Source organism: Balaenoptera acutorostrata, chromosome 3 (genome assembly GCF_949987535.1).
Source record: "Balaenoptera acutorostrata chromosome 3, mBalAcu1.1, whole genome shotgun sequence".
Taxonomy (NCBI): Eukaryota; Metazoa; Chordata; class Mammalia; order Artiodactyla; family Balaenopteridae; genus Balaenoptera; species Balaenoptera acutorostrata.
In genome coordinates this window covers 130,689,294-130,703,269 of record NC_080066.1, presented here as the reverse complement: position 1 = coordinate 130,703,269, position 13,976 = coordinate 130,689,294, and the positions used below count along the sequence as shown (strand labels likewise).

The window sequence follows — 13,976 nt, the reverse complement described above, 5'->3', positions numbered from 1 at the left end:
TAAAGTATTTTCTGCTTCCATGAGCGTGTGTGTTTCTGTAAGGAAGAGAAGACTCAACTAAGTTTGCCTTAAACAATAGGAAAGCATTCTGACTCAGATAGCTGGAAGTCTGGAGGAAGGCTGCTTTAGGACTGGTTGATTCAGTTATTAATGATAACTGATAATGATAACTTTAATGATGTTATTAAAGACCAGATTTCTTTTTGACTCTTCATTGTTTTGTCCAGATTATCAGCTTTATCTGAGGCTGTTTTTCCTCAAGGTCATAAGAGTGGTGGCAGGAGTATTGGTTATGTGCTTTCTTGTTCAGTCAAGTGAGAAAGAAAGGTACAGAGAAAGGCTGACAGACCGCTTTTCCAAAAGAGCAAGGAACTTCCTTTTCAGTAGCCTCTTGCAAACCTCCTTTCAAATTTCAGTAGTCTGAATTAGTTCATGTGTCGACAGCCAGTTACTCTGGCTTAGGGAATGGTCTAATCAGGCCCCACCTCTGGAGCTAAGGGGTGAGATCAGCTTTCACTGAAGCACACAGCTGTATGCATAAAAGAGAGGCAGATGAAAGTCTGATCAAGTTAAGACAGCGAGTCCTTTGTCCACTTCTTGACTGGAATTGGGGTGCCCTGGGCAGAATTGGCTGACTAAACCATATGGGATGGATTCACCATCACCAAGAGACAAAGACAAGGCAAAGTTTGCTGGGCAAGCAAAAGGAACATATTCACAGCAGGTAGTGCTCTACCTAACCTCCTCACACCATCTGCCAACCCCCCTAGGCATACTTTTTGTTTCTGCTACTGGTACTGTGAGCCATCAAGACACCCTGAGGTGACTGCAGAGTCACGTGATCAGGACAGCAATTTTTGACATGGAGTAATGCGTGACATCTTTACTTGGATGTCCCATAAGCAGTTCACACAAATTCGGTGTGTTTAAAATTAAACTCACCAACTTCTTTCCCAACTAGCTCCTATAAACCCAATCTCAGTACAATGATAAACAAGATATGATCACTATCTTTATAACAACTGTGTGTGGAGATATAAAATAGGAAGTTGGTCCATAATTACAGGTATTTTTTTAACCATATGAAAAAGACAAAAGAAATGAACATGAAAATCATTCTTATTCTGTGTCTGGTTGGCATGTTTATGGGTAGTTTTTCCTCTAATACTGTATTATTTTGTAAATTTCCTTTAATGCAGTTGTGTATTGTTTCCATTATCAATGAAAGACTTGCAAATAGAAGAGTCCTGTGATACAACCCTACCCTATGGTCTCCTATATGGAGGTTTTATTACCTGTGTAGAAATGTATCCAATATTAGCTGCTTCAAAAAATTCATGGTATTTTACACTGAGAATACTGTTGATTAGCTAAGGATTTAATTTTTGACTGTTGTCTAAAACCAGTCGTCTACACTGCATGTTTATGTAAGTTAACATGATATTAAAAGAGCTTAAGTAAAAATAATGTTCATTTCGGGGGAAAAAAAAAGCATGGTCTCTGTTTATGGATGATCTTTCTCTGGAAGTTAGTACAGTTTATACAAACAAAAGGCTTTTCAGGGAGCAGAATCTCCTTATTAATCTTAATTGAATAGTATATTTTCGTTTAGCAGTAGTACCTAGTATGTGCCAGGCGCTACCACTGTGTTACATGCTACAGATATGAAAATAAATACACACTGCCCTCAAAAAGCTTACACCTTAATGGAGAGGATAGCTAAACCAACAGTCAGCTACAGTACAGTCTGACAGATACCATAGCAGAGGTGATCACAGATTGAAGTAAAGTTTTGTCTTATGATTGCATTGTGACTTGTGGTTAAACTAATCTTTTTTACCACCAGAGTCTTTCTTTAGTTCGTGTGGTAGTTTACATAAACTAAGTGAAGAGCCACTGATTCCTCCTCCACTTCCTCCTCGAAAAAAATTTGATCATGATGCTTCAAATTCCAAGGTAAGGAATTCCCTGGTGGTCCAGTGGTTACCTCCGGGCTTCCACTGCAGGGGCACAGGTTCCATCCTTGGTTAGGGAACTATAGATCCTTCATGCTCCTCCTCGTGGCCAAAAAACAAAAACAAAAAATCAAATTCCAAGGTAGTCAACAGGACTTAGGTTTGCCTCAACTTATTCAAAGTTGTGAATCTTCAAAATAGGGCTTGTTCTTATAAAGAGTCTGTCAATTACAATTTGGTCACCCATTATGGTTTTTAAATATTTAGGTTGTTTTATTTAGAAAATACCTTAAATAATTGTTTAATCCTCATAATAATTTTTCTAAAAAAAGAGGCTGGGCAGATTCACAGATGCTCAGAAGAAGTACTTTTATTTCTGGTGGAGATGGAAAGAACTGTAGTATTCAAACCATTCTCCAAACTTTCACCTGGTGCTTCTCAAACTTTAGGTTGCATCAGAAGCACCTGGAAGGCTTGTTAAAACCAGATGGCCAGAGTTTCTGATTCAGTAGGTCTGGGGTGGGGCCCAGGAATTTGCATTTCTAACAAGTTCCCTACTCGTGTTGATGTTGCTGATCCCTGGCTCACACTTTGAGAACCACCACTGAGCCTCACTGGGGATCGTAGAAGTAAATGGCCAAAAAGCAGAAGCTGGATGTTAAGTCCTCTTGTCCTTTCATGTCCTTTCATGTCTACAAAGCTATATATTCTTTTTACATCACTTGCCCATTATTATAAATAAAACCACACATTTATAAACTGTATATATAAAGCAAGATAATCTGAGGCTTCATAAGATTTCAATTAAAACATCTCATATATCAAAATATTAAACTGGGCCCTGAGTGAAACTGGGAGTAATTTACTCATAAATCTGATCATTAAACCAGATTAACCTATTTCGAGGCTCTGGATTTAACTTAACACATAAGAATTCTTTAGTCTTTTTAAAACTTTTTCTCACAGATTTTTCAGGAGAACAGAGGTATAATTTAATCCTTTTGTTTTTGAGGGAACTATGAAATCTGATGATGACCCCCCTGCTATTCCGCCAAGACAGCCTCCTCCTCCAAAGGTAAAACCCAGAGTTCCTGCTCCTACTGGTGCATTTGACGGGCCTCTGCATAGTCCACCACCGCCGCCGCCGAGAGATCCTTTTCCCGATACCCCTCCACCAGTTCCCCTTCGGCCTCCAGAACACTTTATAAACTGTCCGTTTACTCTTCAGCCACCTCCGCTGGGACATCTTCACAGAGATCCAGACTGGTTCAGAGACGTTAGTACGTGTCCAAATTCTCCAAACACTCCTCCTAGCACACCCTCTCCAAGGGTACCACGTCGATGCTATGTGCTCAGTTCTAGTCAAAATAATCTTGCTCATCCTCAAGCTCCCCCTGTTCCACCAAGGCAGAATTCAAGCCCTCACCTACCAAAACTGCCACCAAAGACTTACAAACGGGAGCTTTCGCACCCCCCATTGTATAGACTGCCTTTGCTAGAAAATGCAGAAACTCCTCAATGACCCTAGCCATATGTAGTCATTGACACTGGAATGGTATTTGTAAAGTTTTTTTAACTTATTCAAAAGAGGCGTAGTATTTTAGTACTTTTTAAAAATAATGCTCTTACAAAAATGCTACTGATCAAATAAGCTTTTAAAAATTGGAAAAATAAAAATACAGAAGTCCTTTACCATTATCCTCAGGTGATCAGTAGCATTGCCTTGTCTTGGATCCTCAGTGCTGCCCAAAGGCCAGTATAAAGAATTTATATTTGCACTGTAGACTCTGCTAAAATATGGTTTAAAGTGACATTGATTGCACTGAAAGGGGATAGTGCATTTGTGGAATTTTTCAAATTTGAGTTAACAGATGACTTTTTAAGGCAGTAAATTTATACACATATAGGGGGTGTGTGGTGATACTGATTTTTAAGCCTCTTTGACCATCTTCTAGTTTTTACGTCTAGTTTTTACATTTAGGAAGATCGTGAATAACACCCACTGTTCTTAAACTCTTTAATGCCATGTCTTAAAAGCCAGAATTTGCTGCTGAAGACAAAAGTGAAAAACAGAACAAAAATAATAGAATGCACTGTGTTTATTGTTTTGTCGAAATGTAAACAGACTACCTAACCCAGTCATAGAGGAAAAAAGGGCATATATCTTATACAGATGTGCCTTTTTGTTTTTGCAGACTATGGTGTCTTTAGCTAACGAGTTGCCTGTTGTTTTGGAAAACAAAGTTAATATGCCATACATGTACAGTTTTGTTTATATTGTACATTTAAAGATAATGCTAATAACCTATATCAATTTATGTGACTCAAGGCCTATAATACAGTCTGCTACTTTACTAATTCATAAAGCCGGAGGATAAGTTTCTTATGGCATAGGAAAAAACTGCATTTGCCTTCAAAACCAAGTAACTTTCTCTATAAATCTCGTGTTAACTAAAAATTTTTAAAGTATTTTTTTAGATTGGTAATATTTAAACCAGCAGACACTTAAAGCTTTATTAAATTTTTAATCAGAGACGTGATTAAAACTTTTGTTTGCCATTTGTACTCCTTCATTCTAAGTGATGAAAAAGCGTGTTTTCCTCTTAGTGCCGTAGCAGCAGTTGTAAAGTAGCCAAAAGCCACATTGTTTATTTACTGGTCTGTGGCCTTTTACTGTGCTTTGTATCAGAGTTCCTAACAAGATTAATAAATCACCCCAGTCTTAATTTTTAAAAGACGTTTAAAATATGTGTTTTCATTATAAGGAACAAGGGGGTAAGATTGTTGAGTTCTGTAGAAGTAATATATACACACATTTTCAATAATTTGTGCAATTTAAATTCCATAATCCCAAAGAATTTAAGTGGTGTAAACGTCAGAGGGATAACTTTGTCTTCACCGTTAAACGCAGTCACAAGCTTCTTGCAACCATTTTTACGCAGTCAGATGAAAAATTAGGAGCATGTTAGGAATTCTCTGTAAGCAGGATTATAGCCATCCTTGGTAGGATCTTGGAAGCTGCCTTGATTTAAGGCCAGTAATAAACAAAAAAAAAAAAACCCAGTGTGAATCAACCTCCAAATAGATAAAAACACTCAGGTTGGCTTTGTCCGGAAAAGTAATTTAAACTGCCCGTTCGTTGAGGCAGACTTGTAATTTAGGGGAGAAAGAGGCGGTTCCGCGCGCAGGCGAAGCCTTGGCCTGCGGCCGGGCCACGCCAGTGGAACGCCGCTTTCCGGGCTTTGTGCTTTTGCGCACGCGCTATGGCGCCAACTCCGCCTCCTGGAGGCGCCGGGTCCCTTGCAAGGCGGGGCCCAGGGCGGTCGTGTGGGTGTGACGTCGCTGCGCTCGGCACTCAGTGTTGCCGGGCGGCGATGGCGGCTCCTCTGGAGTCCTCCGGGGAGGACCAACTGCGGAACTTTGTGCGAGTTTTGGAGAAGCGAGATGGCACGGTGTTACGACTACAGCAGTACGGCTCCGGCGGCGTGGGTTGCGTTGTTTGGGACGCTGCCATCGTCCTTTCTAAATACCTGGAAACGCCCGAGTTTTCCGGCGATGGGGCCCACGCGCTGAGCCGGCGGTCGGTGCTGGAGCTGGGCTCTGGCACCGGGGCCGTTGGGCTCATGGCTGCTACCTTCGGGTAAGAGCTTGGCGGGAGGGGACGCCGCTTTTCAGGAAACCCCGGTTACTGACTTCCCATCCTTGTGCCTACACCTCAGTCAACGTTATTTTGTAGGGCAGATGTCATAGTCACCGACCTAGAGGAATTGCAAGACTTGCTGAAGATGAATATTAATATGAACAAGCATCTTGTCACTGGTTCTGTTCAAGCCAAGGTACTGAAATGGTTTGTATGGCCTTTCAGCTTGTTTTAAGATAACTATTTGTAGTTTGCTTTAAATTGTGTTACACTAAAAGCATGGTTAATACGAAGGGGGCTTTCTGGTTTTTGTTTGTAAAACAGGTAAAACAGGAATATTTTAAATTAGTGAAACAACAGTTTAAAATATTGGTTGACATTTTTAAGGGGGGAAGAAATAGAAGACTTTCCTTCTCCTCCAGACTACATCCTGATGGCCGACTGCATATACTATGAAGAGGTGAGTATTTAATAGTGAAGGCTCTTCCTTTAGAAGATTTAAACCGTATTTGGTGGATTCTAAAGCACGCATTTCTTCGCATTTTTACATCTCTGAATGCAGGATATTTGTTCCATAGCTGATGACACAGTAAAGAGAAAATAAAGGTCACCAGGAGCTACATATATACACTCATGATTAACATAGAGGCCCATGAAGCATATTGAGAAAAGTGATATGTGCATTTTGCGAGAGGTGTCTGTAAAATTTTTGAAGGATTTTGCCATTTGGATCTCCTGTAAAAGACTAAGATTTCTTCTTCTTTTTTTTTTTTTTTTTTTTTTTTAAATATTGCTTTCCCTCTTTTTTTTTTTTTTTTTTTAATAGGGAGCATTTTCTTTTTTCAAATTTTATTTATTTATTTTATTTATGGCTGTGTTGGGTCTTCGTTTCTGTGCGAGGGCCTTCTCTAGTTGTGGCAAGCGGGGGCCACTCTTCATTACGGTGCGCGGGCCTCTCACTGTCGCGGCCTCTCTTGTTGCGGAGCACAGGCTCCAGACGTGCAGGCTCAGTAATTGTGGCTCACGGGCCCAGTTGCTCCGTGGCATGTGGGATCTTCCCAGACCAGGACTCGAACCCGTGTCCCCTGCATTGGCAGGCAGATTCTCAACCACTGCGCCACCAGGGAAGCCCTCTTCTTCTTTTTTTTCTGATGAATGTGTTAATCATGACATTAATAATTAAGTTGCATCGTAAAGAATTCATTGTTCTGTGGCAAGATTTATTATATTTATAGAATGATTTTTTTTAGAATATCAGTTTGTGTAGTGTTGTGGGCATCATTTTTTTCAATAATGAGCATTGAACCAACTTATGCTCTAGTTAGGGTTGGACTTGCTTTTGTAGGTAAATTGTTGATTGTTTAAATCCCAAGGTAAATTAGATTAAATTAAATTTTAAGAGTGCCGTCAATTCCATTTGTTTACCCATGGGGACTCCAAAATGCAGTCACTTGAATCCTTTCTCTGGAAACTGAAATTAATGTGATGATTGATTAGTTAAGAGTTTACTAATCATCAGTTACAGAGCTGTAACTACGTTTACTTGTTTGGATTGATTCCAAGATGGATGAATTGTAGGGAAGTTATAATTACTCCCTCCACCTCCCCTACTCCCTTTTATAGTACACATATACATTTTTAAAAGTCATAAACAAAAATCATATTCCTTTTTGAACAGTCTTTGGAGCCACTGTTGAAAACCCTAAAAGATCTCAGTGGATCTGAGACTTGTATTATATGTTGTTATGAACAACGAACAATGGGAAAAAATCCAGAAATCGAGAAAAAATATTTTGAGGTGAGTACTCTACTAGATCTATCTTTGTAGTGATTACCCTTCAGAGAGGCTATATGTGACTTTGTGTTCAAGTGTATATCAAGTGTATATCAAGTATATCTTTTTTAAATTTATAGCTTCTTCAACTAGACTTTGACTTTGAAAAAATTCCTTTGGAAAAACATGATGAAGAATATCGAAGTGAAGATATTCACATTTTATACATCAGAAAGAAAAAATCGGTAAATACGTATTTGGCTTTTCATCCTCTGAAGCGATTTCATTAGCTGGACACTGTCTCTGAGCTTGTGTGTGATGTAGATGTTAATTTTCATGTGGGGAAACAGCTTTGATGATTCACTGGACTCGGGCACTAACTCTCAGCGTTAAGATTGCCTAACCTACCTGGCCTCAGGTTTTTCCTCTAAAATAAGGCAGGCCTCTTTTGTAAAGGTCTTTTCTAGCTGTAAATTATATAGCTTTATAATTGGGCATTACCTCAGACAAGGAACTTAACTATTTATAAATTTCTGTTATCTGTTAGAGGTTTTAAAATGCCAGTTCTGTCCTTCGTGAACTCTCTCCAACCATTCATATGTTTTTTAATGGTCCAAGTAAACTATAAAAAGGCAGATCTGTCCAATAAAGAAAAATGCATTCAGTTAAGTAGAATTTATATATGTTCCCCTTTTTGGATGCTTCCTTTACCTGTTATACTAATTACATTTTATGCACGTTGCCTCTCCAATGCCTAGAATTTGAACCTGTAGAAAGGTAGAATTGTATCTCATCCATTTTTGTACTCCAGCACCTTCTATATATGTGACTGGTATAAGGCAGGGGCAAGATCAGTTTTATGAATTGAGAGTGCTAAATTTACTTAGTTCCATTTGTTTCTATTATCTTTCCTTTGACTTTGTGATGAAGTTTTTTGATTATGTGAATTCTAGCCAAAAGCAAATAATGTGTAATTTTTGGAGTCAAGACTAGGTGTTGAGACTATAAGGAAAGAAGAGCAGTAGGATTAGTAATTCAGATCAATTATTATGTAGCATGGCGCTAGAGACAAATTAAAAATGTTTTATGTCTTAAGGGATCCAGTTCTAGCTGAAGCTGCTGTATAGTTTTAAAAGTAGATTTTTTTTTTTTTGAGGCATAAAGATTTTGTGTTTCCTAAATATGAAGGCTTTTTTTTCTGCAGAGAATCATTTGTTTCTTTAACTTGATATAACTTACATACTATAAAGTTTACCCTTTTAGAGTTTACACTTCAGCGATTTTTAGTATATTCACAGAATTGGACAACCATCACCACTTTTTAAACATTTTCATCACCCCAAAAAGAAACCCCATACCTGTTAGCAATTACTTCTTTTTCCTGCCTCACCCAGCCCCTGACAACCACCAATCTGTATCTCTGTGGATTTGCCTATTCTGAACATTTCATACAGATGGAATCACACATTATGTGGCTTCCTGTGTCCGGCTTCTTTCATTCTGCAGTGTTTTCAAGGTGCATCCATGTTTTATAGTTGAATAATATTCCTTTGTATAGATATACCACATCTTATCCATCCATTCCTCAGTTGATGGGCATTTCTGTTGTTTCCACTTTTTGGCTCTAGGGAATAATGCTGCTGTGAATATTCATGTAAGAATTTTTGTGTGGCACATGTTTCAAATCTCTCCAGTGTATGTATACCCAGAGTAGAATTGCTAGGTCATACGGAAACTCTACATTTAACTTTTTGAGGACTTGCCAAACTGTTCCAAAGCTACTATTACCATTTCCCTTTCTCACCAGCAATGTCTGCAGGTCCCAGTTTCTCCACATTCTCACTAATACTTATTGTTGTCCATCTTTTTTACTGTAGTCATCTTAGTAGGTATGAAGTGGGTTTTATTTCCCTAATGACTAATGATGTTGAGTATCTTTTTTTTACTGACCTTTTGTTCATCTTTACAGAAATCCTTTGCCTATTTTAAAATTGAGTTGTCTTTTCACTGTTGGGTTGTAAACTTTCTTTATATATCCTGTATACTAGACCCTTAACCAGATATATGACTTCCAAATACTTTCTCCCATTCTGTGGGTTGTCCTTTCGTTTTCTTGATAGTATGTCCTTGGAAGCACAGAGGTTTTTAATTTTGATGATGTCCAGTGTATCTGTTTTTTCTTTGGTTGCTTGTACTTTAGGCATCAGCAAAGACCATCTCTAAACATTATGCATGGCTGTTCATTTGAATTGCATTAGCCATTACTAGGAATATTACCTGGTATTAAGTACCCGGTAAATACTTAATTTATGATAAGAGATCAGTGTTTTAAGGTTTCCATTTTTTTCTTATAGAAATTTCCGTCGTGAAATCTAGTCATCTTACCCAAGCCTCTAACAACGTGGGTAAGCTAACATTGTGAATGGAGCATGTGAATACAGCATGGGAAGATTGTGTTCACAGATTTTTCCAGCATGTCCTTAGGGATCCGATATGTAGACAACCACCACGGGCTGCCTGCAGTACGAAAAATGATTGACTGCCTACCTGCCAATGGGCCTGAAATCCAACTTAGTTTACTTTTAGCTCGGCATCAAGTTCTGCTTAAAAGAAACATGTTTCAGTCACTCCTCAAATAAAAATAGGTACTGAGGTTAGCCTAAAGTCTGCCAAAAATAGTGAAGTAGCATGGTTGACTTGGTGTATTTTCAGGAAACTAGAGATAAGTTGATCCGGTTTCTAAAGAGAGATATCAATTACTATTTAATAATGTTTAAATGCAAATCAATAAATTTTAGCTTGTCTTCAAGATAAATTTAAAAGAAGGTTTTTATTTTAACGTATTTATGCAGTGGTTTTTATTGTAAGTATCTTCTACTTCATTGCTTTTAAGATAACTTTAATACTTGTGTTCTTTTACTTTAAAAAAAAAAAATGAAAATACTGTTTTGTGGCCAAGTTCTATGCTTTTCTTTCACCATACTGACTACAGTATAATTTACTATGTGAGTTAGATAGTAGATTATACCGTAGTCAGTTGATAAAGATGAAAGTAAGATATCGGGAGATTGGGAGGGAGGAAAAAGTATCTTTACAAAATTGTTTACTTGAGAATGGAGTGAAAATAAAAAGTCCAGCTTCAGGCTCTTGCATTTATGTGGCTCATGCACTTTTCCTCATGTATAGCTTCCAGGAAAATGTGGCTAAAGTCACTGGTGTTAACTTGTTTACATGAAACAGAGAAAAGTATTTAAATGACTACAAATGTAGTTCTGTATACATTTATCAAATGATTTTGATTCTGTGTGGTCTCTGTTTCATGTTCTCATGAGAATCATCTGTTCACAGACTGATCTATCAGGACTTCAGTCGCATGGTTCCAAAGTGTAATGGTAACCAGATGGAATTCTGGTACTTACAGACATTGGTGCTAGGTGGCACAATTTATGTGTTAAAATAAACATTGTTTTTGAGATCCTGTGACTTTGAGAATGTTTCAGAAATAGCTTTTGAGAAAATGAACATTTAAAGAAGGTGACTGGTTTCCAGAAAGAGCAAAAGCAGCCCTAGAGAAATTAAAGATTAACATCAAGAGAACAGTTTTTTCCTTCAGGCTTGCTTCAATCTTTAATGTTTGTTCTGCTGGTGTTTTTTTTTCCAAACTGCTCTTAGCATTTCATTAAGCAGCTTACTAAGCAGTTAGTGTAACCTAAGTATATGATACTTTTTTAGTTACAAATAATACCAGGTATTACTAGTGAAGTCTTAGAACAAATGACCACTTTCTGGCTTGTTTCTTTTTTTTTTTTTTTTTAATTAATTAATTAATTTTTTTAATGATAATTTTTTCTTTTACTTCAGTGTTTATTTAGGCTGCACTGGGTCTTGGTTGCAGAATGTGGGCTTATTTAAGGCTTCTTAGTTCTGGCATGTATGCATGCAGGATCCAGCTGGATTGAAACTGGGTATCCTGTACGGGGACCACAGAGTCTTATCCACTGGACCACCAGGAAAGCCCCAATAAAGCTTTTGTTTGCATATCATCTGCAAGACATGTAACCCCCACCAGAGATTAAAGAAGAAAAAAAACCCAGAAACACCTAAAACTACACCTAATGGGACACAGATTTCTAGAAAATTTTTTTCACTTTAATACACCCACATAAATAGCCAAACAAACAATTGCAAGTCATCTTGCTGTTAGAGATGAAAACGTAATAATTCTTTTGAAAAGATAATAATTCTTTCATTTTTACCACAGTTAGGCAGGCTTGCCAAAAATGGCCTCAAAAAATTATTGTAAGACTCAGTTGTTTCCCTCCATGGAAATCTTTAGTAAAAGGCGAAAGATTTATGCGATATCAAGAGAAACGAGAGTATATGGCTTGTTTCTTAACATTATAGAACTTGTAGAAATTAGTTTAACATTTACCAGCAATAGTAGTCCATCCAGATTCCTCAGATACCTTTCACCCTCCTCCCGTTTTCACTGTACTTCTAAAAAGAGTCGCTGTGGGTCTTGCCTGAAGTGCCCTTGACGGTCCTGTAATGAAAGCCCAGCTCCTTTACCTCAGACAGGTGACCATACACCAAAACTTCCTGGAGGGGTTGGGCTGAAGTCAGCCTCTTTGCAACGTAGCCAGAATCACACCCTTGCTTGTGTGTGCTTCCTCTTCTTTCATGTCCTATTCCCACTCCCTTACTTATCACCTCCTTAATAAGTCACTTGCATACATGCATTGCCATCTGTTTCTGGGGAACTGACCTAATGGTACTGACTACAGAATTAAGTAATTTGTAACAGAAAGTCAAGTGAGTTTTATTTTCTTATTCTGGAATAAGGCCAAAGCAGAGGTTAAAAGGTGCCCATCCCCACATTCTAGGATCAGAGAACCACGGTGATTAGGACCAGTAAGCACTGCAGGGCTTACTGAGGGGCGCCATGTCAGATAACACGTGCTGTCACTAACCACCATCCCACAGACACCTGGGGAGGCCTGGGAGAGGTCTTCTTTTGGAGAAGTGCAGTGTTGGGGAAAGGGATTTAGTCCTTTGAGCTCTCATGAGGGAGGGAACAGAGTGCATCTGTACTCAGAAACCACAGGAGGGAGACCTGAGGGAATAATTCAAGACCCAGGATGCCTCCCAGAAGGGGAGACCAGCACCTTTTCCACCTGGTTGGGTTTGTCTTTACTCAGCAGATGAGCACATCTGTTTAATCCCAGAGCATGGGAATGGAATTGGAGAGGCACTGTGGAGACTGTCAGGCCGAGAGGCGTTAGAGGTGGATCGTGCGGCCCGAGGACTTCTGCAGCAACCTGGGGAGGTTAAAAGGCAGGTGGTGCAGCAGGTGAGTGAGGCGTGATGCCACTGTCCGGGGATCCGCCAGAACATAGGCAACTTCGAAATCTCAGTGGACTGCCAGGGCCAGGAGGAACTGCTCAGGAATGGGCCTCTGGTCCTCCAGGCGAGTGGGGGTTGCCGCTGTGCACAATGAAACCCATAAGCCGCTGTGCACAACGAAACCCATAAGCCGCTTACCACAGTGCAGTGATGGCCAATTAGAAAGCCATCCCCCTAGTAAGGCGGTGCTTCTCAAACTAGCTGTACGTGGAAAACTAAAAGCAAGCAAACCATGTCCAGGTCCCATCCCAGTCCAGTTAAACCAGAGGCCTGGTATTTTTGGTGAAGGGCTCCCGATGATTTTAATGTTTAGCCTAAATTGAGAACTACTGCAATAAAGAAACCTCTTCTAGCATCTACTTCCAAGAAGAGAGCAAAGAAAAGGAAAGAAGTATAAAAACCATCTGTGAGGGGCTTCCCTGGTGGCGCAGTGGTTGAGAATCTGCCTGCTAATGCAGGGGACACGGGTTCGAGCCCTGGTCTGGGAAGATCCCACATGCCACGGAGCAGCTGGGCCCGTGAGCCACAATTGCTGAGCCTGCGCGTCTGGAGCCTGTGCCCCGCGACGGGAGGGGCCGCGATAGAGAAAGGCCCGCGCACCGCGATGAAGAGCGGTCCCCGCACCGCGATGAAGAGTGGCCCCCGCTTGCCGCAACTGGAGAAAGCCCTCGCACGAACCGAAGACCCAACACAGCCAAAAATAAATAAATAAATAAATAAATAAATAAGAAAATCCTTTAAAAAAAAAAAAAGCTATAAAAAAAAAAAACCAGGGCTTCCCTGGTGGCGCAGTGGTTGAGAATCTGCCTGCTAATGCAGGGGACACGGGTTCGAGCCCTGGTCTGGGAAGATCCCACATGCCGCGGAGCGGCTGGGCCCGTGAGCCACAATTGCTGAGCCTGCGCGTCTGGAGCCTGTGCCCCGCGACGGGAGGGGCCGCGATAGAGAAGGGCCCGCGCACCGCGATGAAGAGCGGTCCCCGCACCGCGATGAAGAGTGGCCCCCGCTTGCCGCAACTGGAGAAAGCCCTCGCACGAACCGAAGACCCAACACAGCCAAAAATAAATAAATAAATAAATAAATAAGAAAATCCTTTAAAAAAAAAAAAAAAAAAAAAAAAAAAAAAAAAAAAAAAAACCATCTGTGATTAAAGTGGGTCTATACTTTAAAGGGAGGGAAAGAGCTTTGAATCCGATGTGGCATT

At 39.8% G+C, this 13,976-nt stretch overlaps 2 protein-coding genes and 1 non-coding gene across 6 annotated transcripts in view; 2 read left to right on the top strand and 1 right to left on the bottom strand.

Annotated features, from left to right (window-relative positions):
* SOS2 (SOS Ras/Rho guanine nucleotide exchange factor 2) overlaps positions 1-4,292 on the top strand; it is a 102,284-nt gene extending 97,992 nt beyond the window's left edge. For both annotated transcript variants that reach the window (XM_057542415.1, XM_057542414.1), the window contains 2 exons: positions 1,847-1,956; positions 2,968-4,292. In XM_057542415.1, the coding sequence (XP_057398398.1) occupies positions 1,847-1,956; positions 2,968-3,477 (620 nt within the window). In that variant the 3' untranslated portion in view covers positions 3,478-4,292. The remainder of the gene's footprint in view (positions 1-1,846; positions 1,957-2,967) is intronic.
* A 139-nt stretch (positions 4,293-4,431) lies between these two features.
* Positions 4,432-10,978, top strand: VCPKMT (valosin containing protein lysine methyltransferase). Of its 3 annotated transcripts, XM_007192816.3 has the most exons (6): positions 4,432-5,595; positions 5,692-5,802; positions 5,983-6,055; positions 7,274-7,393; positions 7,510-7,614; positions 9,724-10,970. In XM_007192816.3, exons 1-6 carry the CDS (start codon positions 5,219-5,221, stop codon positions 9,736-9,738), a joined length of 801 nt encoding a protein of 266 aa, XP_007192878.2. In that variant the 5' UTR covers positions 4,432-5,218; the 3' UTR covers positions 9,739-10,970. The 3 variants fall into 3 exon arrangements, with proteins under 3 accessions (XP_007192878.2, XP_028025045.2, XP_057398400.1); XM_028169244.2 differs by lacking the exon at positions 7,274-7,393 and having other exon boundaries at positions 9,724-10,978; XM_057542417.1 differs by lacking the exon at positions 5,983-6,055 and having other exon boundaries at positions 5,692-5,791; positions 9,724-10,974.
* Positions 10,979-11,636: 658 nt separating this feature from the next.
* On the bottom strand, positions 11,637-11,749 carry LOC114239229 (U5 spliceosomal RNA). Its single transcript, XR_003624412.1, has one exon. It is a non-coding gene; the product is annotated as a U5 spliceosomal RNA (small nuclear RNA).
* Between the last annotated feature and the right edge of the window lie 2,227 nt (positions 11,750-13,976).